Below are 27,672 nucleotides of genomic sequence, written 5' to 3'. Positions count from 1 at the left end.
GGTCTACTTGTCTGTCAGGTTAGGTTCACCGTTGACCTGACCTTAATTTTATTTCATGGATAATTTAAGTGATTTAGGTTATTTCAGTTTAATACAATGTTAACATGGTTAGGTTTGTTTCTCAGATACTTCTAATAAAATTAGAGACTGGAAATTGGGAATGGGCCAACAAGACAACAACCCGACTACAGAGCAGACAACAGCAGAAGGTCATCAATGTTTGAATTGTTTCTAAGAAGCTGTAAGCTACATTGTACATGTTGGAAACAAACATAATTTTTATTTTTGCCTAAGGAGATATGGTATCAGGGGTGAATTCAGCCATTTAAAAAAAGGGGGTTCCTAACCCAGGACAAAAGGGATGTTCCAACTATATGTCCCCATTCCATGATCGTCAAAAAAAGGGGGGTTCCAACCCCCGAACCCTCCCCCTGGATCCACTGGGTATGAATTTTGATGAGACGACTTCCATAACTTAAACTATAAACCATAAACCATGTAGACCAAGTGATTTTCTTTTTAGTCACTATATAATAGGGACTGTACACCCTTCAGCAATGACCAAAAACTTAAACTTCATAATGAGCACCCTATAAATGGCTCTGCTTGGAAAGAGCTAGGCATCTAACAGAGTTAATGTACAAAATTCAGAAGAGAAACCCAACAGTGATGACAACTTGATTTATACTAGTATACATGAGCTACAAACAAACAAACAAATATGTGATAAACAGCAATCAACAAAAACACTACAGAAAAAAAATTAAGGGGAGACTATTTAAATATAGAAAAGAAGATGTGGTATGATTGCCAATGAGACAACTCTCCACAAAAGACCAAAATGACACAAACATTAACAATTATAGGTCACCGTACAGCTTTCAACAATGAGCAAAGCCCATACCGCCTAGTCAGCTATAAAAGACCCCGATAAGACAAAGTAAAACGATTCAAACGAGAAAAATGACGGCCTTATTTATGAAAATAAATGAACAAAAACAAATATGTAATACATAAACAAACGACAACCACTGAATAACAGGCTCCTGAATTGGGTTTATTTACTTTAATGTAAAGTAAATAAAATTAACTAATGTCTTGTACAAGTATTACCCCTGACGTTCCGTGAAAATTGTTTTCAAAAATCTAATTTGTCCATAATTCTTTTATGTAATAAACTTATTTAAATAAATTTAGACCTTCCCTTGTCTGATCACCAGCATGGCTAAAGGTAATACTCCCAGGTTTATTGGCAGGTGACACCTCCAGGTATTCAAACGATTTCCTGTCGGACTTGCAAGTGCATGCATCATTTCACTTCTGTCAGTGTACACGACCGAAAACTTGAATCTTTCCATTTTAAACTTTCAGGTGCATAGGTAATCATTTGATAATATACATCTCTGTCCTGCGTGTCCGATAGTGATACACTAGTCATTACTGTTTATAAATAACATTTCTGGTGTAAAGAATATTATTCATAAAAAATTAAATAATTCCAAAAAAGAGATTTGATAAAATAAAAATGTGCTTACACATTTTTTCCAATGGTAAATTTGGGGAAATGTAAGTACTCGTTGTCAAAAGTGAAGGACAGTTTGAAACATACAAGAAAAATTGATTTAACAAAAATATACGCACTTAACGACCATTCTTTTATACGCCTTGATAGTTACGGAACTATAGATAGTTGCAATTTGAAATTATATACATTTTTACATTGAACATAAGAAAGAATAAAATTGAGAATGGAAATGGGGAATGTATCGAAGAGACATCAACCCGACCATAGAAAAAACAACAGCGGAAGGTCACCAACAGGTCTTCAATGTAACGAGAAATTCCCGCTTCTGGAGGTGTCCTTAAGCTGGCCCCTAAACAAATATATACAAGTTCAGTGATAATGAACACCATACTAATTTCCAAATTGTACACAAGAAACTAAAATTTAATAATACAAGACTAACAAAGACCAGGGGCTTCTGACTTGGGACAGGCGCAAAAAATGCGGCGGGGTTAAACATGTTTATGAGATCTCAAACCTCCCCCTATACCTCTAGCCAATGTAGAAAAGTAAACGCACAACAATACGTACATTTAAATTTCAATTCAAGAAAAGTCTGAGTCTGATGTCAGAAGATGTAACCAAAGAAAATAAGCAAAATGACAATTATACATTTTGCCCCCTCCCTTTTTGGGAAAAAAAATGGTTGCTTATATAGGGAATCACTGAACCGTGACTGGAGCGGGCCCCCTCTTAGGTCAGTCAGTGGGCCCCCACTTACGAAAATTCCTGGATCCGCCACTCAGTATGTTATCATGGGATGACGAAGGACTATTGTATACTAAAAGAAGAAGAGAACCAATTTGAATTAAAAACAGGTTGATATTAAGGCAGCACTCCTTTTGCGCCAATTACTGTTTTTCAGGGGTATCATTTGCGCCAATATTTTTTCTCTCAAATGTATCAATTGCGTCAGTTTTCGGAACTCATTTGCGCCAATTTACCTGAACATTTTTGTCTTATAAATTTTTATTCATTAAATATTTTTTTCTGTTGTTGGTGGAAGGTGACTTTCAGCAATTGTATACAATACATGGATTCAGGAATGGACATTGCTGTAAATTCCACTTTAATATTGCCTTTTGTCTTCAAAATCAGGAGACTGTTATAGAAAAGTGTTTCTTTGCCTAAGGAATGTTGTGAAAGATTTAATCGTCAAATGAATTTTACATCTATGCATGTAAATTTTGAGGAGAGAATGTACGTTGTCGTTTAAGAGTTTTCCCCAGGAATTATCATCAGTTGAGGCATGTCGTTTTCACCGTGGCCCGACATGGGGTCGGAAAATACAAAATCTTGGGCTAGCAAAAGAGTATAAAAAAAGTTGGCAGTGATGTTAGCAAGTGGTTACACCAGTGTATATAAAGTGCGAATCCAGCTAGTTCATTTTTACTGTTATATGCGGGTATGTCTATTGTAGAATAAAGGATCATGGGAAAACTGTATTTGTTTACGTTTTGAAAATATCAAGTTACTTTAGTAAGTGATTTGAAGGAAAGTTTTAACATATTGTCATTGTGATATGTCTTTATAATATACAAACATAGCATTAAAGTTCAAATAAGTGTTATAAAAGCATCATAATATAGCATATTGATTATTGAACGCGATCCATTTTAACTCTAGATGCGATGAATTATCACTGTTAGTGCAGTCATTATTAATGTAGAATTTTCAAAGATGCGAGGAATTTTTATTGTAGAATTATGTGACAAATGCACTTGCAACAAATGAAATAACTTAGTTGATGACTTTAGGATTTATGATACATGTATTTTCAAATTGAAATACAAACTCCTCATTCATTCTTCATCAAATATATAGCTTTTCAAACTTGTAACAAATGCGATTCTCAAAATGAAAAATTCTAGATCCGCGAATGGATACTACCGCAGAGGTAAAACCATACACATTTGGGTTATTGTACACGAAATGCATGATACAATTCATTTTTGTTGATTTTAGACCCTTTGGAACTCTATGTGGGCTATTTCAGAAACTAGGCAAAAAATCCCCAAACTAGATACACAGTTAGATTCAGCATGTCAACGAATCCCAAATATCTATATTAAAGGACTTTTGTCTATAAATTTGGACCCCACAAAATTGAGAAAGGGACCAAAAATATATAAAACAAAATGCATGCATCGGATACATTTGTTATTGAAGGCATGACTGTACCAATAGGATGAATATACAAAAATATCTTATTCTGGGGTCTGATTGGGGGGTTCTGATCCCGGATCCCGCTTACTGTTTTGGCAGATTCCCGTATCCGGCTTATACTATGTTGTTCTCATTTTTTGTAATTATCCGTGTCCCGCTAGACTTCACTTCTCGTTTTTCACGACACAATCATTTGACTTTCACCTGTCACGCTTGCAAAAAATCGGAAATCCGGCGTCACGCTTATACCACAATGCGACCCACTCATGATTTTACTCTATTTTGACTCATATTAAGCCCATTATAAATATATTAAAAAGTAGCTTGGATTTTTTTATCCCGTCTTTATCCCGTCTCGTTTCGTTTTTGAGCCATATATAGATGTCGTACATGTATGTGACAATGAGACAACTCTCCATCCGAGTCACAATTTATAAAAGTAGACCATTATACACCGTCAAAATACAGTCTTGGCTCACACCGAACAGCAAGTTATAAACGGCTCCAGTGTAAAACCTTTTAAACGGGAAAACAGAGGTTCAATCTATATCAAGATGTACGTAATTAGTGGTGAAGTGTCATGGAAATGGATAAAAAAAAATAAGGATAAAGATCCCTATACGCTTTATAAGAAACTAAATGGAATACATTTGAAATAAATGTTATTTCTATTGAATTTATTAGAGTGTTTTAAAACCAAACTTTCCTCCGTAAGTTAAATTTTATCAAATCTTTCTTTTACTTTATCTATTGTTTGAGCAAGTCGGCTAAATTAAGGCTTTACAGTTAATTTCCTAATGCATGTAAAGCAAAACTTTGGTTGGCTTGCTTGCTTTGTTTGTTTAATTGTTTATACAAACTTTGTAAATAAGATTGACATTTTTAAACAATATGAATAGGCAAAGTTTAACCTGTATGTTTAATATTTGAATTAAATTGGGTGTTATCATAATGATTATCCAATAAAAGAAAAGCAAGCAAGTCAACTTAAGTCTTGCTGCTTAAAGAAATGAGCTGTAATAGATAAAAAAAAAAATAAAAAAATTATACAGTGAAAATGCATCGCATATACAATACTAATGATTCGCTCAACAGTGAAAATGAAAGAGTAGTATCATTATTCGACAGTAAACATGACTAGCATAACGAAATGATCATAGTGGAATTTAGTTAAATATGAAGAAACTGAATGACAAAACATATTCTACGTTATACAACTTTATTAATTGTATTAAAATGAATATTTTTTACTGCAACAACATCTTACCTGTTAGTTATAAAGCACCTGCACGAAGGTTCGTCGAAGTAATGGACAAAGTAAAATCACAGATTTCTATTTAAATAAAATTGTTCTCGAACAAAGGAAGGAATTCGTCATCACAATTGTTGGGTATAATGTATTATAATGTGAACATCGTTCTGAAGTACTGTATGCCAAATTTTCTGTTCCGGATATGCATGTTACCAAGAGATGTGAATATTTTCTTGGAAAAGTATTCAGTAACAAAGTTTCAAATTAATATCGGGATTTATTTTCTTTCTTGGTATATTCAGTAACAGCAAAAAGAATAACTTGACTGCTTGTCCGCTAAATTGGGGTGTTCTTGCCAGATAAAAGACTTATAGTTATATAATTCGAAAAACTTTTAATTTGTAATTAACTTGTAATTTTTTATTTTTTTTATTATTTTTTTTCATCACTAGATAGCCGAAATTTATTGGGAAACTTGTATTTCGGGCATATTCTTTGCTTCTTAGCTCGAATTAAAGAGTTTATAAACTTTTTGAAATGTTGAATACGCAACCCAATCTCCAAGTATTATTTATGTTTCTGGTAAAGGCGTTTGATTGGGTATTAGTTTGCGGTAGGCGTGTTTTCGGAAACATTCCTCCAATCAACTGACCTATTTGACATACATGTGTGCGCTGATGCGTGTACACTGGCTATTGTAACGGCACGTGTTACTGTCTCACATCGAAATCTGTCGAGCGTTTATTGTAGAAATTTTTGTCATGTGGTCAAATTATTTGACATACAAGTTTTAAAGGCTAAAACTTAAATTTGCATTTTGAAAGATTATTTTCGGAAGTGGTCCCTATATACTATTCTAAGTGTTAGAGAAAAAACAAGACTTCAAAGGAAAGATACCTATCAACGGAGAATATAACCTGAGAAAACTATACTAGTCTACTAGCATAGTAGTCAAAGATATAAAACATGTATTATATGGCTCTGATATTAACTTTACTGAACGTGTTCTGGAAAAAAATATATGGGTGCGATTATTTGAATTACCTGATAAAGGCATCTCGATCACTTTTGACAAAATATAATTGCACGAATTTTTAATCGATCGCTGACCTTTAATTCTAGAAGTGACTTGTGACTGTTATAAACATGCAGAGACAATTCTATGCATTATGGTTTAAGTTTACAATGAACACACTATAGTTATACATTTTCCTTTTAAATATCAAATAGACAATCACCTTTCGGACAGACTTGCTTTTTCTTTCTATTCGTAAAAATTATCATTCGTTCATTTAGAGACATAAATTACAAGTTATATATGTCTCTGGTTTATTATATTTGAACACTTCAAAAATGCTTTAAAATACTATGAGCCTGTATTGGGATCCTAACCGAGCACAACAAAAAGGGGCGAGTTCCAACTATATGTCCCCATTCAAATGCATTGATCGTCTTAAAAGTTTATGATTCGACGGTTTCCTCCAACAATATGGTTTGATAAATTTCATTCGAAGTTCATTATACTTTTCACATACTAAAATAAAATGATATTCATCTTCAATTACTTGTTTATCACACATATTACAAAATCTCGGATATGTCTCAATATTATAAAATCGACAAGTTTCTATATTCAAACAGTGAGCAGATATATGCGGTATTTACAAATGAATGGTTTTATAAATATAATTAACAGCATGATCTAAATAAAATTGTTGGGGTCATATACATCTATGCAACATACATTTAGGCGAGTCTTCAAAAAATAGTACATTTCACTATTAGAGCTACCCTTTAATCTATCTTTGAATTCAAATTAAAACAAATTCACATTTTTTACACCCTGATGTAACCGTATTTTTAAAGCGTTGTCATCCGTATCAATAAATTGTTTAATAAAATTGAAGTGCATGAGTATTATTAACGTCTAGGATAAGTGTGAGATTTCTGATGATGGGAATAAACAAAATTTAGCTGAATTTGTATTATTTAAATTAATGACAAGGCAAGCTAGAGTGTGTTTGAAATGATATTGTTGAAATGGATTTATAGCATGAAAAATGTGTGTAACCGATTTTACGTTGACTTGGATTGCGAATTTGAAAATAATGTATTTGTGAAATCACATTCTACAAGATGACATATTTTGTAAGTACGTTATACTCTATAACCTTTTATTCTAATTATGGTATCTTTGAAATGCATTTTATAGCTGACTATGCGGTATGGGCTTTGCTCATTGTTGACGGCCGTACGGTGACATATAGTTGTTAATGTCTGTGTAATTTTGGTTTCTTGTGGACAGTTGTCTCATTCGCAATCATACCACATCTTCTCTTTTATATTTATATAGCTATTACTTGCAACTGCCATGTGTACATGTTCCAGACTCATGCCGCAGAAAGAGGTCTCCTTTCAAGTTTGAAAATAGGTGGAGAGGTCGGGAAAACTATCAGAAATATACTAGTATATGATAAAAAAAAAATCAGTAAAGTTCCCACTACTCTTTTGGAAAACTGTCTTGCTATTCCCGAGTGTGTTTTAATCAAAGAAATTTCTCTCTATTGACACAATGGTATATAAACTCATCATATATTTTCGCGCGGAAGACGTCTAAAAAAAAAGACTCATTAGTCACGGCCCCCGAATCAAAAATTCAAAGGAGGCCAAATAAAGTACGAAGTTGAAGAGCATTTATACCAACATACCTAGAAGTTTTCCCAATAGACTAGTTCAGGGAAAGCTTTTTCGCGACCTAGAACTCTGAGTGGGTCAAGCAATAACTAAATACTAGTAGATAAAAAAAATAACGAATACAAGATACATAATTGTAGATAAAACAAAACTAGCTGTATGGCATTATAAGTAATAACACGGGCCTTGCTTGTAAGAACTGTACGTGTGATATTGGTTAGCTCGTATAATAAGTCAACGTTCGGTATAGTCGGGGACAATTTTACAGTACGGTGAAATCGAAGACATCCAAAACCTCATCTTCGTTAGCTAAGGGTCACGATCAACGCCCGCTCTCCAGAGTGGATCGTAACCATTTGGCTAGCGAAGATGCCAAAACCTTTGATTTTAAAAACATGGAACTATTTTGTTGCCAAACAGCCAATTATTGTACAACTAAATAATATTTTTGACTCATTGGCACGCATACCACATATGCAATGCACATCTTCGTATATCTATCTTTACGATTACGTCGCTTTTATATACCATAGTCCATGTTTAGCAAACAACAGTGTGAATATTTTGTGTACGAGTTACAAATGATTCGATGCCATAATTATCAGCCTTTGGTAGTTGTTAGTGTATAATACAGGCTTTAATCTTTAAAGCATTTCTTAGTACACTAAGAAGAAAGTTTTAGAACTAATGGCTCTCACTGAAACGACGTTTTAAGGCCCCAGGGAACATGGATATAAGAGAATATTAGTATATAATTCAAATATATGGTATCAATAGCTATAGTAATTGTGAAATTAAATGACTTTTAAATCAGCGTGTGTCACTCGGCACGTGACCAACGGCTTAATGCAAATTCCCAATCATCACAATAAAAAGGGTGAAACAACTTGTATGATTGGAGCTCTCAAACTAAATGGTAGACCCAACCCCCAACATAGAAGGGTTCAAATTTTGAGTTGGAGCCGTTATACTGCTCTATAATTTGATATAATTTGTATCGAAAGCAGTATAGTACACTGCAATGTGAGTATTTGTTAGATCACGCGCGATTTTATTATTTTAAGGAAATGCTTTACGAAATAACTAAGAACAGTTTATTTGTACTCGTAATAAAAAGGAGAAAAGATTGGGCTGCCTCTCTTCAATTTTGTCCAGTTACCAACGTAAAATCAAATTTAACTTCTTCGACAATGCACATTGTGATATATTGTATATGTCATTCCAACACTCACACTTGTTCTTTTATTTGTGTGTCTATTTAATGACCATTTTAATTCAAAGCTTGGACTTGCATCCTTCATTCTCTACAAAATTTTATGGATAAAGATTGGTTAAAAACTGTAATAAAGCAAAGACTGTTAGACCAGTTTCTTCATAATTGAAATTCATGAATTTAAAATTCGTCTAAAGCTATTAACTACAAAATTTTTAAGAAAAACTGGGAATTTGAGAAATATTTTAACATTTTGAACTTTAAAGACGCCGTTGTTCTTTGCCGATTTTGAACGACCAATAACAAATTGCCTATTGAAACAAGAAGATGGCAAAATGTACTGAGAGAAAACCGTGTTTGTCATCTATGTAAAAATTGACAAATTGGTGACGAATATCAAAGGGCACACATTTATCTTTCGTCTGACAGCACGTATACACCGCAGTTATTGTAAATTATATAAACATATAAAAAAAATTAGCATTATTTTTTAAAGACAAAACAGAGAAAAGAACTGATAAGTGCGGGTAATCCATGCGCCTTGCCTCCTTTATGTTTCGATATTTAAGAAATTAATTATTCTTTTACCTATTTTAACACGTGAAAAATACACCGATGAGTTCCATATATGTCTTTAACTTACAGCTGGTCCTGAAAATGCATGAAATATTTGCCACTGGACTTTAAACAACCAACAATCAATCACACTACAACTTATAGTATATATAGTAGTGAAATACAAAATGTATATTATAATGATACAATTAGCAAAATAAATAGAATACAAATACACACTACTTTATTTAACTGACACAATTTAAAGGAATACTCTCTAAACTATATAAGTAGAGAAGCGAAAAGTTTCTTTTGAATACTTAACAAACGGCTTCCGAACAGTTCATGTTTTTTGCTCAATTTAAAAACTTGAAAACATAAGCATGTATATTAAAAACTGACGATCAGACATCACTAATACGTGTATACACAAATTCATTAATTCTTTATTAACGTTCAGCCCTACGGCACCTTTCTATTAAGAATGATGATGAGAGTAATTGTAATATATAATAGGCATGTACTTTCTTACGTTACGGATCATTGATTTTGTTACCTGTTGACCCGGTTGATTACTAGCACGTGCCATCGAACTCGACCATTTTAACTAAAACAGATTTTGTTTGAATTAACGCCATATGTATATATATACTATGTACAATACTATGTACAATATACCTATCATATGGATTAGAAAATAAATATTATAAGGATACATTGTTTGAATGAAAATTTCTATACGGTGATACTCTAACACCGTCCCGACAGAGACTGAATGAATGCAGTATGATGATCAGGTTTCGGGATCCGAGAAGTCATTTTCGAATTTCTGGATGTCGGGAATATTTTTTTCCAACTTAAATAGAGTAAATCGCACTAAAAAAATTAAACATGCAAACAAAAAGCAACAGCTTCAACGGTTAACTAGGACATATATCAACAGAAAATGAATTAAAGCAAATGTCATACATAAAACAAAAATATGCATGTGTTAATTTGCATCCGCTGCATTTCTGTGGATCCTTAACTTTTTTAGGTTACGTTTAGGATTTTCCGTTACTAATCTTCAAATACGAAAAATATTTTCACCGGTCTTCACAACATTTTAAGGTTTATGGCATACATTCTGGTGTGTATACAATTAACATACGTCCTTGCATTTAATTACCAATATATATTTATATAAACTAACATTTATTAAAAAAATAAACAACATATATAGACGAATAATTTATTAGTTCCTCGACAAAACAAGAAAAGAAATAAAGAATCAACAGAAGATTTTTTTTTTTTAATTAATCAAAATATACTTCAAACAAATCCTAATATTAAAAAAACATATATACATATTTATCTAAAATGCATTATCGAGTAGAAGGGGTGCAACTGGTGTTATCAAACCGGTATGCTGAACGGATCTTAACAGGGTCTGAACATTTTGAACGTAATTTTGTATCCATGGTCTGTTTTGGTCTGACACGATCTTAACGGGTCTAAACAACCCGCTAGACGATTCAGTCTTTTCCGTCTTGACATGTCTTAACGAACTGATTTACCTGATGAGGCTATCGATCTGAACGGCGACTAAACGATCTTAAATATCTAGACGAATTTTTCTAGCAGTAAATTCAGTCAATCAAGATGTGATCAGACCAAAATGACCGTTTCAGACTGAAATCGTGCTACTAGTGATATGAGGGGCGTTAGCCTGAAAGACATGACACCATTTCATCTGACTTATTAGAAGTAATAAATAAATATTTTATCATTTCTGTTTTTCTAAAATGAGTATGTAGTTTTGATAAAAACAGGATAGTGTCATTATCACACCTTTTCCATGTGCAGTTACTCCTCATCAGATGTTTTGTAGTTAATGTATTTAGAATGAGATCCTAACTGTATACTGTGGATTCACTTATTTTCGTGGGTATCAATTTTCGTGTATTGCTGAAAACTTGTAATTTCGTGAATACTTAAATTCGTGGTTTTGCCAATCACTGTATACAGAGCCTAATGAAAATATGTACTTCGTTGAACATTTAAATTCATGGTTCACCTGTACCCACGAAACCCACGAAAATTGGTATCCAACGAATAATAATGAATTCACAGTATATATTTCTGCCATCAAATTGATAATTTTTTCTGGTTTATTTCAAAATCTTTACTTCTTGCTAATAAATGATAGCACATCTTTGTAAATAACCAAAATACATCTTCAGGGCAACATAATACAGTCTAATACAACAATAAACAGAAACTCTAAATTTTAATAAATATAAGAAGATGTGGTATGTCAGTGCCACTGAGACAACTCTCCCTCCAAGTCATAATTTATAAAAGTAAACCATTAAACCATTAAAGGTCAAAGAACAGTCTCCAACACAGAGCCTTGGCTAACACCCAACAGCAAGCTATAAAGAGCCCCAAAAATGACTAGTGTGAAACAATTCAAACAGGAAAACCAGTGCTCTTATCTGTTTAAAAAAACTAGAAATGAGAAACACATATAAATCAAATCAACAAACGACATCTACTGAACATCAGATTCCTGGCATAAAACAGGGTTTTAACATTTTAAAAGTCTGATAATATTGTGAATAAATTAAAGTAGAAATCAAAGATAAACCAACTACACCAAATAATCTAGATAACTAAAAACATGAACGATGTGACATAAAATAAATTGCTAGGAGTCTACTGAAGTGTTAACTCAGCAGACTGCTTAACAAATGCAGTTCAAATGACTTTATATGTTAAGCTTGTTAGTGAAATGTCAAGTTAACACATTAAAAGATACAGCAAAATTACCCTTCATTACATAATTCCTATAAAATGCATTAAAAGTTATGTCAAGATATGAAATTTTACCCACAGATTTTCTATAAAGGTCATTGGCGTATGCATGTTATATATCCATTAATTCACTACTGTCAATTCAAATTGTAATATTTCTTTCAAGACTAATATGCTATTTGTTTATTTCTCAGAGAAAAAGACAAGTTTTCTCATGATATAGTTCATTGATTTTCCTTTTTAAGGAACATTCTGAAATACATTCATAATGTTTTTATTGTAATATAATACGAGCAACTTGTTCCTGAATAATGTTCAATATTATCTTTGTTTTATTTTTTTATTTCAAGATTTATCTCCTTTTTCATGATATCTGTTGTTACAGTTCACCCTCCTGTAAGGACATTTATAAGCGAGAGAGGGAGTAAGTGAAGTGAAAAATAAAGTGATATGGTGATTGCATATGAGACAACTATCCAATGTTCCACAAAACACCAAAGGGCAACAGTTTAAACATTTACAGGTCACTGTACAACCTTCTACAATGAGAAAAAACAATCCAAATAGTAACCTATGTAAAGCCTGGCAAAACTAAATGTGAAATAATTCAAAAGAGAAAATATAGTGCCTGGTTACAGCTATAAATATTTAAAAAAAAAAAAACCAATTATGAGACAGTAACCAACAAATACCACTGAACTACAGGCTCTTGCGTAGGGACAACTACAGTACATAGAGACTGTTTCTGGTTGAAACATGTTTGTCAGTCCTTAGTCCTAGCCTTTGACAGGGGAATAACAGCACTACAGAAGAACAACTGTAAAAATCCTTTATGAGGGCTTGACTCTTCAGATTGGTCAGTCCTTAGTCCCAGCCTTTGACAGTGGAAAAACAGTACTACAGAAGAACAACTGGTCCAAGACCACAATTGTCGTCCCTTGATTTTCGTTGTTCACGAATATAGTCCCTAGTGTTAACAGTGGGTTACTTGCCATTAATTTTTATACCCCTTCCAAATTTATTTCTCCATGTTTAATGCCTCAAATTGTAAGCAGGGGGGTGAAAGTACACTGTAAAAAAATTTGGGTCCAGAATTTTAAAGGAAAGTAGTGATTTGGTCCAGGTGAAAAAGGTTGCAAAATAGCACTTCGGAAGCTGTCAAAAGATTTCAAGACGCCCTAAAGATAAAATTGTCCATATTTTGAGTTAGAGACGATGAAGTTTTCTATAATTTTGATATAATTTGTCCCAAAAGTAGTACAACACACTGTGAAAATTTCATTGAGAAAGCGCAGGTGGGATTTTTTAAATTTTCATTTATGTTCTAAAAGAAATGCACTACGAATTAATTGTGTTCTCGGACCAACTGTAAAAATCCTTTATAAGGGCTTGACTCATCAGATTGGTCATAAGCACTAAGACAACTTATAAAAAGACAAAAGATCCAAATTACTGATCTAAGAAGAGGGGTGTAAAGGTGGGGTATCTGCAAATATTTATCCAAGCTATATAAAGACCATGTTTTCTTAGACTCTTCAGGTCTTCTTTCATTTATTAATGTTCAACTTTGAGTTCTCTTTATTTTTCAGATTATGAAAAGTTCAATTCAAATTTTCTTCTTTAGTCAAGAGTATCAGCTACAAAGTGAAAGTGATTACTGACTTGTAAATTCTAACCACTAATAAAGGCCGATTTTCCAAACAGGAAGTGATTATGGAATCGGATCTGTTAGACCCATCTGTTCCTGCCAGTAATTACAGGTAAGACTTCTCATTATGCTGTGTCAAAATATCTTGCTATCCTTGGCTGACGGCAATGCTTTGTAGGTTAGTATTATGCTGTCTGCTGTTGGTAGAAGCCAAAATTAATGTCAGTTCTGATACTCATGTCACCTTTGCGATGACATTTTGAAGACCATATGACCCTCATAATCAAGAACAGTTGATGAGCACCCTAAGAGACAGTCTTATTTTGAAAGGGTCTTAGACCAGCCTGTTGTTCATTACTCATAATGAAATGAATTAAAAACTTAGACAATATTCATGTTTAACTGTATAACTTCTAGCTAATTGTAGTTGTAACATTGCTCCAAAAATAAATTAAAAGGATAAATTTGTTTTATGAATACTTACAATGAGTTTTCAAGAATACAAGAGATATATACTTGCAAAAGATTTGGAAGAGGAACCCTTATTTGTGTCCCTCCTGGATTTTAAAGAACTTATATGGTGTTTTTTTTAGGATTATACCAACATTAATTCTTGTATTGCACTTGTATTTGGAAGTATAGAAAGTTTGAGGAAATGGACTATGTTATATTGGTACACTACAATTGAATACCTGCAATTCTGATTATTAAAAATTAAGCACGGTGGATTGGTTTGTTCATTCTTGGTTTTATTGATATTGTTTCAAGTACATGTAACAGAAATGTGAAGCAATTTCAAGCATTTTAAAAGTTTTTTTCCTTGAAAGAACAGAAAAATGCATTCCATAGAAAATGCTATAGTTTTGAGTTGTCTCCCATTCTTCATAATTCTATATAGCTTTTCCATATTAGAACCCCTTCGTCAGCAATATGATCAGTGCTGGACCTATGAAAAATTAGGGCAGTAAATAAACATTATCTTCAAGTCTTTTTGAACAGTACTATATATTTGGTAAAAAATCAGTTCAAATTTTAGACATCCAAAAAATAATTCTCAAAATTCAGAGAGTGATCATATAGTGATATTTTATGGTTTGGATGTTTTTATATTTCCTGCTATTATCATGGGTAATCTGAATCATTTTAATAACTAGAATATTTTGTTAGATATAAGCCATAATGTGTTGTTTGATATAAGCCTACCTTGTTTTTAGCTCACATTTTAGAAGTACAGTGAGCTTTTGCCATCACTTGGCGTCTGTCCAGGGTAAACTATTTGAAATATCTTCTACTCTGAAACTAAGGAACAAATTCCAACCAAACTTAAGCTGAATGATCCTTAGGGTATCTAGAAATGTGTTTATTTTCTGTTTCTTTACCAATCACTAACGCCACGGCTAAAAATAGGGGTGAAATGCATTTTTTTTAATCTTAAAAACCAAAGCATATAAAGTAAATCTTACATCAGGTTCAAGTGTTCATTAGGTGAAGTTCTATCTACCCTGAAATTTTCAGATGAATCTTCCATTGTTGGGTTGCTGCCACTAAATTGGTAATTTTATGGAAATTTTGCAGTTTTTGGTTATTATCTTGAATATTATTTATGATAAAGATACACTACAAACAGCTAAAAATGTTGTTAATATGATCAAAATTGTCAATTGACACCCTGAAGAGTTATTGCCATTAAAAGACAATTTTATGCAATTTGTTCATCTAGTTTGCTTTCTTTTAAAAACTCTCTCCTTTAGTCCAGTCAATCTAGCATAAATTTGACCCAAACCCGAAAGTAATTGAAACAGAAGATTTTTAAGTTTTAATCTTTAGCATTATACCCCAAATATACACAGAAATAAGTCCCATAGAATCTAACTGGAGGAAGACTAAAAAAAACACCATTTAAAATTCCTATGGAGATTTGCATAGAAAAGGGAGATAACTCTTGCCAAAAAAAAACAGAAATACCAATAAAAATTGATACAAAATTATAACTTTACCGCTTCTATTCATTAGAATGTATTGATTCTTAATTTTTTAGCGGTCTTTATAGTAAAACAAACAACTCTAAAGGTGTTTTCATATCTCTTATCAAGCTATAATATAGATTTCGTCATTCATTAGTTGACCATTTATCTCAAATTTAATAAAAATAATTAAGCATATATTCTTCTTTTTGTGGTTTAAAGTTTCGTTAAATAAGTAAGTTGCTGAAAACATATATTATACAAGTATAAACATAACCTAATTTTCACATTATTTTTTCAAAATGGTTACAAAGCTTCAAATTTGCAACTTCTTTAATGAAAACTGTACAAAAAAAATTAAACTACTCATAACACTTCAGTTTTGTACATTTCATGAGCAGAATATTATATAATTTTGTCAAAAACAAACTTTTAACCCCATCAAAGTATCATACTTTACATAATTTTCAGGAAAAAACAAAAAACTGACCAAAAAAGACTCATATTTGCAAGAGTTATCTCCTCATAAACTTTGCCATAGATTTGGAAACAATAAAACTAGCCATAGATTAGAATTGTAAAAAATCTGCCATAGATTTGGGATGGCATGAGATCACATTTACCATATATTAGGAATCTGCCATAGATTTGGAACCCACCATAGATTTGAGTCCTACATTTATAAACAACTTTAAAAATTTGCATACCAATCAATTTCTTGAAGATAACTTATAAAATTGAGAATGGAAATGGGGAATGTGGCAAAGAGACAACAACCCAGCCATAGAACAGAACTTGTATTTATATGAGTACTTACGACTAAAATGTCTTAAACCTTATAATTATACAAGTTTAAGCAGTATAATATCACCATGTAAAATCAATCTGTCCTTGGGATATTAATCTTGTTCATGTAATCCTCAGGAAATCTTGGTACCTGAAGAAAATATGACAGATACAAAGAACATTTTAATGGAATTTTTAAACCACTCATTGATATATATTGAAAAGCAAAAATCATCATTGATGATAAGATAAGATAATTTTTATTAACCAATCATGGTGCCCAAAATTTGAGCTATATAATCAAATGAATGAATTACAAAATAAAGCACAGAAAAAGATTAGAATGATTTTAAAAATACATTTAGACAACAAAAAAACAAAAAAACAAAAAAACACATGAATACACATTTACACTAATTAACCTGATATAAACCAAGTTATTGACAAAACATAGTTGTTATGGGTGCCACTATGACCTGGAGAAATTACATAATTCTTTATAGTACTAGGTCTATGGGAGACAACTCCTGATCAATTTTATTTCCTATATATATCTTTATATTTTTTTCTTCTTTTTTTTTTTTTTCAAACAACAACATTTTCTATAATTTTCTTTCATTCTTCAAAAAGGAAGTGCAATAAATAAGATAAGTTTGAAGTTACAAACAAATCTTCAGATGAAAGAATCCAAACAAATTTCATTTCATCAGATAATCTTGAAAAATTTTTGAATTTTTTTTGGAATTTAAATTTGATAGATGTTGAGATTGAGTATCTTTTAGAACAGGACATTTTAAAAGGAAATGTAGTTCGTCTTCAACTGCTTTCTTACATAGCTTACACTTTCTGTCTTCAGCTTTAATCCCAATATACCTCCCTCTTTCGATTTTAATGATGAACTGTTTAAACAAAAAATTACAGGTTAGTGATTCAGGCTCTTGAGAGCCTATTGTTATATTGACAAGGATAGTTACTCAAATCCAGAATACTTAAATTCATAAAGTTTGGCCTTTGAAGTGTCAGGAGTTCCTTTTTTATTAGTACATCCCATATAGAAAGTTCCTGTTGTAGACAGAGCAAGGGAGAACGGACCTAAGATGCCTATGTCATGGAGATTGTAGTGGGTAATAATTTGTCCTTGGTCAGTCAGTATATGCAATAAATGATTTTTCACATCAGTAACAACTATTTTATCTGACGGTGTTGTTACTATTCCACAAGGTTTAAATGGATCCTTTTCTGTGTTGACATCAGGATGACCAGTGTAAGTTCCTAGAATGTCTCCTCCTGGTGATAATACAATCACTATACCTCTGCCTTCACTATCTAAATAATTCACCACACAGAGATTACCATTACTGGTACAGGATACCCGTGCAGGGTAGGTAAATAATTGTTTCTTATGATTGTCATATTCATATTCCTTAAGTTGTTTTCCTTCCTGATCCATTACCACCACTACACGTCTTCCTTTGACAGGGAATGCATTTCCTCCAGACCATGCTCCTATAATGACTCTGTGATCACTGGTCACATACATACCAATTGGTTTCAATGGTTTTACGTCATACTTGGAATCTGTTATCTCCCCTGTCACGGTGTTAATTAATTGGAGTTTAGTCCCACCTGTTGTAACAAGAATGGTATTTGATTGAGTTTTTGCTATTCCATAAATCTTAGTGTTTATACTTGTTATAACTTCAGTTCTATTCTCCATAAGTTTGACATGTTGTAACTGTAATCTTTCATTATCCCCCATCCACATAGAACCATCAGAACATACTGCTATAAGGTGAATAGAGGTAAGATCTGTTGTATAAACTTTGGATATTTCTATTTTAATTTCACAATTCTGTTTGGGCTTCAGTTCTACTTTGCCTTTATTATAGTCTTCTTCTTCAATTAACTCATGTCCATTATGAACTTGAGTAATACACTTTGGACAGACAAGTTTATTACAAGAATTACAGTACAGACAGCACACTTGGTTAGAATGTTCGGCACATTTGACTTCACTGAATATAATTGTGTCCTTTGACACCTCCTGTTGTCCAATTTTGATAATGTTAAGAATTCTATGGTCCTTGGCAATCTTTAGATGAACTCCATCCTTACACTTATTACACATGAGCAAGTCACATGTGTTACATTTCCATTGAATCTTATTTCCATCTTCACATAACTGACATCCAACTGGAATTTGACCTTTTTGTATTGAGCTTGCAAATGCCATTTTAACATTTATAGATGTCTGACTTATAACTTCCTTGTCCTGTTATTTCTCTCTATATATAAATATGTATATATATATATATCAATATAAAAATCACTATCTATTTAAATCTACTGATAAGACTGTGTAAATCTCTAACATGATTGCGACGTACCTCATCATAGGTATTTGATTTTTTTTTATTTAGCGTAAATGCACACTGTCAGATCTTTTTTTAGATTGAATATGAAAATTTACTTCAGAGAATTAAATATCTATGACAAATGATACCCAATGCAAACATCTGTGAGGTAAGGAATAAGGATCAGTTCGGTGTAAACTATTTCAAACTTCTTTTCTGAAACTACTGAACCATTTCCAACCAAACTTATGCTGAATGTTCCTTAGGGTATTTAGAATATTAAATTGTGTTTTATTTATTTTTTTAAACATGGCCTCCTTGGCTAAAAATGAAACATAAGGGTAAAATGCAGTTTTTGGCTAATATCTGTAACAAAAATGCATTTATAGCAAATGTGATGTGAGTTGAAAATGTTCATCAGGCCAAGTTCCATCAACCATGAAATTTTCTGATGAATCCAACAACCACAATTTAAAGGAAATTTTGCAGTTTTTGATTATTATCTTGAATATTATTAATGATAAGGATGAACTGTAAACAGCAAAAATATTCAGCAAAGAATAAGATCTACAAATAAGTTGATATGACCAGAAAAGGAGTTATTGGCCTTTTTATACATTTTTATGCCCCACCTACAATAGTAGAGGGGCATTATGTTTTCTGGTCTGTGGCTCCGTTCGTTCGTCCGTCTGTGCGTTCGTTCGTCCATTCCGGTTAAAGTTTTTGGTCAAGGTAGTTTTTGATGAAGCTGAAGTCCAATCAACTTGAAACTTAATACACTTGTTTTTTATGATATGATCTTTCTAATTTTAAAGCCAAATTAGACTTTTGACCCCAATTTCACAGTCCACTGAACATAGAAAATGAAAGTGGGAATTACAGGTTAAAGTTTTTGGTCAAGGTAGTTTTTGATAAAATTGAAGTGCTAATAATGTTTCTGAAATTAAAGAAGAGTACAATCAAAAGGATTTGGCTCAAAAAAGAAATTGCAATCAACTTGAAACTTAGTATATATGTTCCCTATAGTATAATCTTTCTTATTTTAATGCCAAATTAGATTATTACCCAATTTCACGGTCCATGGAACATAGAAAAGGATAGTGTGAGTGGGGCATCCGTGTACTTTGGACACATTCTTGTTCACAATATGTCTCCCTTAAGGAGTTATTGCCCTTTAAATACATTTTTCACAATATGTTCACCAAGTTTGCTTACTTTAAAAAGAATCAATTTCAGCCAAACTAGAGCTGAATGAATTTCAGAGTAACTAGTATAATATTGTATTTTATTTCCTTGTACGTCAAGAAACATAGCCACATTACAAGTAAGCAATTCAGGCTTGTGAGAGCTGCTTGTGTATAAAGCAAAGAAAATAGACGATCTTTTTCAATTGCATATTAGGTTCATTTTTGCTGCATGGGCATATATATTTTTCTTGTTGTTTTTCAACATTTGAATTTCTCATAACAGGAACTGCTACCTTTTCCCACTTGTTTGTGAAGTCATTGAGGAAAAAAAACAGAACACCTCTGGTATCTTATGGAAAATGCATTGTGAAAAATTGCACTCTTCTTAAAACTTTAAAAGCAATATGTAAAACCATACAATTTTTCAAAAAAATGATAAGCTATATGAGAATAAGGGCAAAGAAAACATGATGTCCTTAGAAAATATGTGACAGGATCATAGCATCATCAAAACTTCAGTAAGAGGATTGCAAATTAGAAACTTTTTACGTCCTAAGTTTTTTAGCTCACCTGGCCCAAAGGGCCAAGTGAGCTTTTCTCATCACTTGGCGTCCTGCGTCCGTCGTCCGTCGTCGTCCTGCGTCCGGCGTTAACTTTTACAAAAATCTTCTCCTCTGAAACTACTGGGCCAAATTTAACCAAACTTGGCCACAATCATCATTGGGGTATCTTGTTCAGAAATTGTGTCCGGTGACCCCGCCAACCAACCAAGATGGCCGCCATGGCTAAAAATAGAACATAGGGGTAAAATGCAGTTTTTGGCTTATAACTAAAAAAACAAAGCATTTAGAGCAAATCTGACGTGAGATAAAATTGTTAATCAGGTTAAGAACTATCTGCCCTGAAATTTTCAGATGAATCTGACATTCCGTTGTTAGGTTGCTGCCCCTGAATTGGTAATTTTAAGGAAATTTTGTTGTTTTTGGTTATTATCTTGAATATTATTTTAGATAGAGATAAACTGTAAACAGCAATAATGTTCAGCAAAGTAAGATCTACAAATAAGTCAACATGACCAAAATGGTCAGTTGACCACTTTAGGAGTTATTGCCCTTTATAGCCAATTTTTAACCATTTTTCGTAAATCTTAGTAATCTTTTAGTAAAAATCTTCTCCTCTGAAACTACTGGGCCAAATTAATTGAAACTTGGCCACAATCATCATTGGGGTATCTAGTTTGAAAATTGTGTCCTATGACCCCGCCAACCAACCAAGATAGCCGCCACATCTAAAAATAGAACATAGGGGTAAAATGCAGTTTTTGGCTTATAACTCAAAAACCAAAGCATTAAGAGTAAATCTGACACGACGTAAAATTGTTGATCAGGTCAAGATCTATCTGCCCTGGAATTTACAGATGAATTGGATCATCGGTTGTTAGGCTGCTGCCCCTGAATTAGTAATTTTGAAGAAATTTTGCTGTTTTTTTTGTTATTATCTTGAATATTATTATAGATAGTGATAAACTGTAAACAGCAATAATGTACAGCAAAGTAAGAACTAAAAATAAGTCAACATAACCAAAATAGTCAATTGACCCCCTAAGGAGTTATTGCCCTTCATTGTAAATTTTTAATAATTTTCACAAAATTTGTAGATTTTCACCAATATTTTCCACAGAAATTACTGTTATAGATAGAGATAATTGTAAGCAGCAAAAATGTTTAGTAAAGTAAGATCTACAAACACATCACCATCACCAAAACACAATTTTGTCATGAATCCATCTGTGTACAATGTTTAATATTAACATAGACCAAGGTGCGCGACACAGGCTCTTTAGAGCCTCTAGTTTTAAGTTGATGTAGCATGAGACTCTTTCTAGATTTTGTCCAATGGGTTAAGTTACCTATCCCATATAATAGTAGCTCCATTCTATCCTTTATTATACCCCGTGCAACGAGTTGCGGACGGTAAAATGTTTTTGACCCGTCCGTCCGTCCGTCCGTCTGTCAGTCCGTCCGTCCTGTTTCTTGTCATCGCAACTCCTCTCAAACCACACAACAGAATTTCACGAAACCTTTTCAGATAGTAAGGACATACTATGTAGTTGTGCATATCGACGGGAAATTGCGATTCAAATTTTTTTCTAGGAGTTACGCCCCTTTGAACTTATTTACTTTAATGTACTACTGCAACAGTTTGTCATCGCAACTCCTCTCAAACCACAAAACAGAATTTCACGAAACCTTTTCAGATAATAAGGACATACTATGTAGTTGTGCATATCGACGGGAAATTGCGATTCAAATTTTTTTCTAGGAGTTACGCCCCTTTGAACTTATTTGCTTCAATGAACTACTGCAACAGTTTGTCATCACAACTCCTCTCAAACCACACAACAGAATTTTACAAAACCTTTTCAGATGATAAGGACATACTATGTAGTTGTGCATATCGACGGGAAATTGCGATTCAATTTTTTTTTTGGGAGTTACGCCCCTTTGAACTTATTTACTATAATGAACTACTGCAACAGTTTGTCATCGCAACTCCTCTCAAACCACACAACAGAATTTCACGAAACCTTTTCAGATAATAAGGACATACTATGTAGTTGTGCATATCGACAGGAAATTGCAATTCAATTTTTTTTCTAGGAGTTACGCCCCTTTGAACTTATTTGCTTCAATGTACTACTGCAACAGTTTGTCATCACAACTCCTCTCAAACCACACAACAGAATTTTACAAAACCTTTTCAGATGATAAGGACATACTATGTAGTTGTGCATATCGACGGGAAATTGCGATTCAATTTTTTTTTTGGGAGTTACGCCCCTTTGAACTTATTTACTATAATGAACTACTGCAACAGTTTGTCATCGCAACTCCTCTCAAACCACACAACAGAATTTCACGAAACCTTTTCAGATAATAAGGACATACTATGTAGTTGTGCATATCGACAGGAAATTGCAATTCAATTTTTTTTCTAGGAGTTACGCCCCTTTGAACTTATTTACTTTAATGTACTACTGCAACAGTTTGTCATCGCAACTCCTCTCAAACCACACAACAGAATTTCATGAAATTTTGTAGATAATAAGGGCATACTATTTAGATGTGCATATTGGCAGGAAATTAATTTTTCTTATACAATTTTTTTTTCTTTCACTTATTTAATTTCTCCAATGACAATGTGGGACGTGGGGTATGTGAGCGTGCTCACTAAGGTTCTTTAATTCTCTTTGAATGTTTTCTGGGTGCCATATATTACATAATTTTAATGTATTACAGATAAGTTTAGTTATAATTTTAAAAATGATATCATTAAAAGTAATGTTTCAAAGTACATGTTCCATTAATTTTATAAACATTAAGCATGTTATTTATATTCTTCTGAAGTCAGACATTAAACACAGTAAACACTTGCATGTTGAATAATTTCACCGAAAGCTATATTTTATATTACAATAGTTGATCTGTTTTCAGTTTTATTTATTGCTACTAATTTTTCAAACAGAAAATGCAATAAATTTCAGATATAAATTTGTTGCCTGGAGAAATTGACAGAAGCATATTTCATTACACTTTAATTTATTTCCGAATGCAACAAATCATTCTTTATTATTTGCTTGCGTTAATTGGTTAGTTTTGAGATGAAAAGTTTTATATGGTTGAAATCCTCCACCAGGCATTAATATTCAAGGTTGATGTACTCTAATAATATTTTCTAGTAACGTCAATGTTTGATTAAAGCTATATTTAGAAATGTTCATGTGTCAGATGGCAAGATTAGGTTTTATTATTTGTGCTTAAATGGTTAGTTATATATAATGCAAATAGTTAGTTTTATACTGAAGTAGGCATGAAATAAAAGTGACAAATTGAGCTGATTTGTGAGGAATCAGTTTTGTTGAAAACAGGAACTTGTGTAATTTTAAGTAATGGGGGACAAAATTGAAAAATGTCTATATAATACTCCCACTCTAGGTGTTTTAGCTATCTTGCATTTACTTGTTTATCCATTCTTTTGTCTGTTTTTCCAACAAATATTTCAGTTGCAATTTTCCCAGGTACATGCATTTACTGAACAAAACGACTGAATATTTGGTCAGCAACTTGACGGTGATGTGTTGTTATGTATTAACTCTTTTCAGATCTCTCAGACTTCTTTTTCCGGTTTGGCAATTAAATCTTGAACTTTTTCCTCACACTTTTCTCCAGTTTCCTCTGGTATTTTTGAACAGAATAAATTCACTTTTAGCCAGCAGCTTTGTAACATGTAATTATAGTCCTTTCCAGACCTGCCAAGACACCTATTTCCTGTTTTCTGATATTAGTACCCCAAGAATAATAATGAATTTCAAATACAATTTAGTGTAAAACCTTGGATAGTTTTATGCACAATTAAATTTTATCAATTTAAAACCACAACGATATCCGATATATCTAAACCTCATTTGCATGTTCAAAAAGAATCTTAAAGCAAAATATTGTGTTGAATAACCTAAATGTTGAGGAATAAATGTGAGATTCTGATTGGCAATTTTGTAACAGTTTTCCTCAAATTGGATGGATAGCAAATATTGCTTGATTAATTACCTATATTGCTTCAATTCCATGGAAAACTATATACTAACCTACTGTGATTTCCTATCGTGACAATTTCTATGGAATATAATCTAACCTGCTGTGATTCTCTAAAGTGACAATTTCTATGGAATATAATCTAACCTACAGTGATTCTCTACAGTGACAATGTCTTAGTAACTGTGTTATGATTTACTATAACCTTGTGATCGGCCATTAATCTCACTATTATCCTACCACTCTTCAGGGACTTCCTATAATGGCCATCTATAACCAATATCTTTGTCAACATAGTTATATCAAAGCTCTTGCTGTGTAATTCACTTATTTTTCACTGTCCTGGAGAAATTCCTTCATTTTCTGAGCTGATTTGATTTTACTCGGTTCATAATCAAAATTAGATATTGTATTGATTAAAAGATTAGATCATCTATACGGAAATGGCCTTAGTATACATATTGTATTCCATTAGTGTTTTTCCCGTTCCATTTACTGCATATGACTTGAGATATCTTATTTCGTTGTTATTTCTTAGTTTTCACTCATCATGCCTTGAAGACATTAGGATACCTTGTCAATTTAGCTGTCACCGCTACTTAATATAAGGAGACATTTTCATAAACAGCACTCATATTTACTGTAGTAGGTTGTTTTGGTCATGATATATTTCTGACAAAATAATACAACAATTTTGATGACACTATTTGCTGAAGATATAATTCGTTAATGGTTAAAATGTCTTGTACAATATTTTAAGAAAAATCTATGTTATGGCTTAAATTCACAAGTTTTCATATAGCTTAAGGTATAAGGGAAATGCTCTTCTCGTATCAGTTTAAATTTCATTTTTAAAGATATCAATATTATTGAATATGATGGGAGTATAATCTGTATGTAAAATTGAGAAAGGAAATGGGGAATGTGGCAAAGCGACAACAACCCAACCATAGAGCAGACAACAGCCGAAGGCCACCAATGGCTCTTCAATGTAGCGAGAATTCCTGCACCCAAAGGTGTCCTTCAGCTGGCCCCTACATAAATGATAGTGCTAAGCTCGGTGCTAAGTCCTTCACTGCAATTAGTCTTAACTAAATTTCTAGGTTGTCATTTCATATCTATATGTAGAGTGTATAGTCATAATGTAAAGATTATTAAATTTTGTTTTGCATTAGTTATAGCCTTGAGATATTTCACATCTTTACCATAGGTTGGACTGATTTTAAGATGTAATTATTGCCAAGCAGCAAGGGAAATTAAGCTACAACAAACTTATCAAACTTGATCTACAATTTTGATTTAATATCTTTGTATACTCTTATACTTAATAAACAGGGGAACAGGTTTTAAACCAAATTTTTGTTGGATCACTAATTCTATTTTAATGTCTGTCAGTGCCAACTATGTCCATATCAGCAGTGACGCAAAGAATTAAATGATATATTTTTGTTGTTGACATCTGGGATGGTTCAAGGTCAAAGACTAAAGTTTACTAAGATATAAGTACCTCATATGAGTCTCAAACCTTGAAAGCCTTAAAAGAATATTAAAGATTCTTGGTTTTATTACTCATTCCATTAAAAGAGAAATGATGCAGCAAATATGGTTGAATTGTCCGTCTGCAAATGAAAGATAGCTGACAATATTATGATATTTTTAATTGTTGTATGTAATGATGCTTGGTTTTATTGCTGTCCATTAAACAGAAATGGTTCAACAAATATGATTGCATTGCCTGTCTGCAAATAAAAGATCACCAACAATATTATGTTTCCTTTGAATGTTACCCGGTATATATTATGATGAACGCAGAAGAATATTATTAAAAAGTCAACCTCAGTTTAGTCTCCGACAGTTTGAAAATTGCCTTGGTGGTCTGATATTTTCTGCCTGTTTCTAAAAGGTGATGTTTAGTCCCTATTTCCATCAAACCAAATACAATACCATTTTTATTGCTGTGCTGCTTCTCTCCCTAGCATGTGACGTTTGGAAATCTAATTATTTGTCTGAATAGGTTGATATGTCTTTCTGTGTTCTGTAACTTTATGATCTAGCATGTTTAAAATTTGTATGATTGTCGACAGAATACCTGTAGTACAAAAGCAAGATTCATGATCGTATAGCATTAACACATTATTTTAGTTACATAGTGTGTTAGTGACCTAATATGGTATATACAGAGTCAGTAAATTCCATATGGGGTGAGAGCGAAGCTGGAACCCCATATGGGATTTACTTACCCTGTATATATCATATTAGGTCACTAGCACACTATGTAACGAATTTATCTTACCGACTATCTTTATTTTTGAATTTAGACTAAAGTACTAACGTTGTCTTATTTGCTATCATAACACATATTCTTACTTCTGTATTAAAGTGTTCATGTGATCAATTTTAAGAACCTTCTTCAATTGGTCTGCACTATACAACTAATGTTAACGATTAATATTTATTATCAACAACCTTGACATCAACAATATTACACAGCACTAAAATACTTTTAAATAATAAAACAGTGCCCAAGTCGTAAATTCACAACTAACTGTGTATAGAAATAAGCCCTGCCTCCCTACTAACCTAATATTGAATATACACGGTCTCCACGAGGTTGCTTTTAACCAATCATATTTCTAGAAATGTATAGGAGGTAAGATAAATGTTTCTAACATGCATGTAACTTTTCCACTGGACATTAAGAATCCATCAACCAATTAAGATAAGAATTGTTTGTTTAAATGAACAAGACATTTCCTGAGGAATCCTAAAATAAATTGTTCAATTTGACCAGTATATTGTGGCAGAGTTCATCTACAGTTAATATATATGCTGTCAACATTGTGGTTATCAGTTTCAGCCCAGCTTGTAGCAATATGGATTCAATACAACTACAATGATATT

General features: G+C 32.5%; 2 protein-coding genes across 2 annotated transcripts in view; one reads left to right on the top strand and one right to left on the bottom strand.

The window, feature by feature from the left end:
* LOC134685297 (tumor protein p53-inducible protein 11-like) overlaps window positions 1-27,672 on the top strand; it is a 144,729-nt gene that overhangs the window by 4,801 nt on the left and 112,256 nt on the right. Inside the window, exon 2 of the mRNA XM_063544925.1 lies at window positions 13,830-14,000. Within this exon, the coding sequence (XP_063400995.1) occupies window positions 13,954-14,000 (47 nt within the window). The 5' untranslated portion in view covers window positions 13,830-13,953. The remainder of the gene's footprint in view (window positions 1-13,829; window positions 14,001-27,672) is intronic.
* LOC134683683 (uncharacterized) lies at window positions 16,975-18,876 on the bottom strand. The gene has a single exon (XM_063542994.1). The coding sequence runs from the start codon at window positions 18,869-18,871 to the stop codon at window positions 17,609-17,611; it is 1,263 nt and encodes a 420-aa protein (XP_063399064.1). The 5' UTR covers window positions 18,872-18,876; the 3' UTR covers window positions 16,975-17,608.

Source organism: Mytilus trossulus, chromosome 9 (genome assembly GCF_036588685.1).
Source record: "Mytilus trossulus isolate FHL-02 chromosome 9, PNRI_Mtr1.1.1.hap1, whole genome shotgun sequence".
Classification (NCBI taxonomy): domain Eukaryota; kingdom Metazoa; phylum Mollusca; class Bivalvia; order Mytilida; family Mytilidae; genus Mytilus; species Mytilus trossulus.
Note: the sequence above shows the minus strand (reverse complement) of the source record. Positions and strands in the feature narration are given on the sequence as shown.

Coding starts and splice junctions, on each gene's coding strand:
- LOC134683683 (XM_063542994.1), bottom strand. CDS start 18,871: ATGGCATTTGCAAGCTCAATACAAAAAGGTCAAATTCCAGTTGGATGT.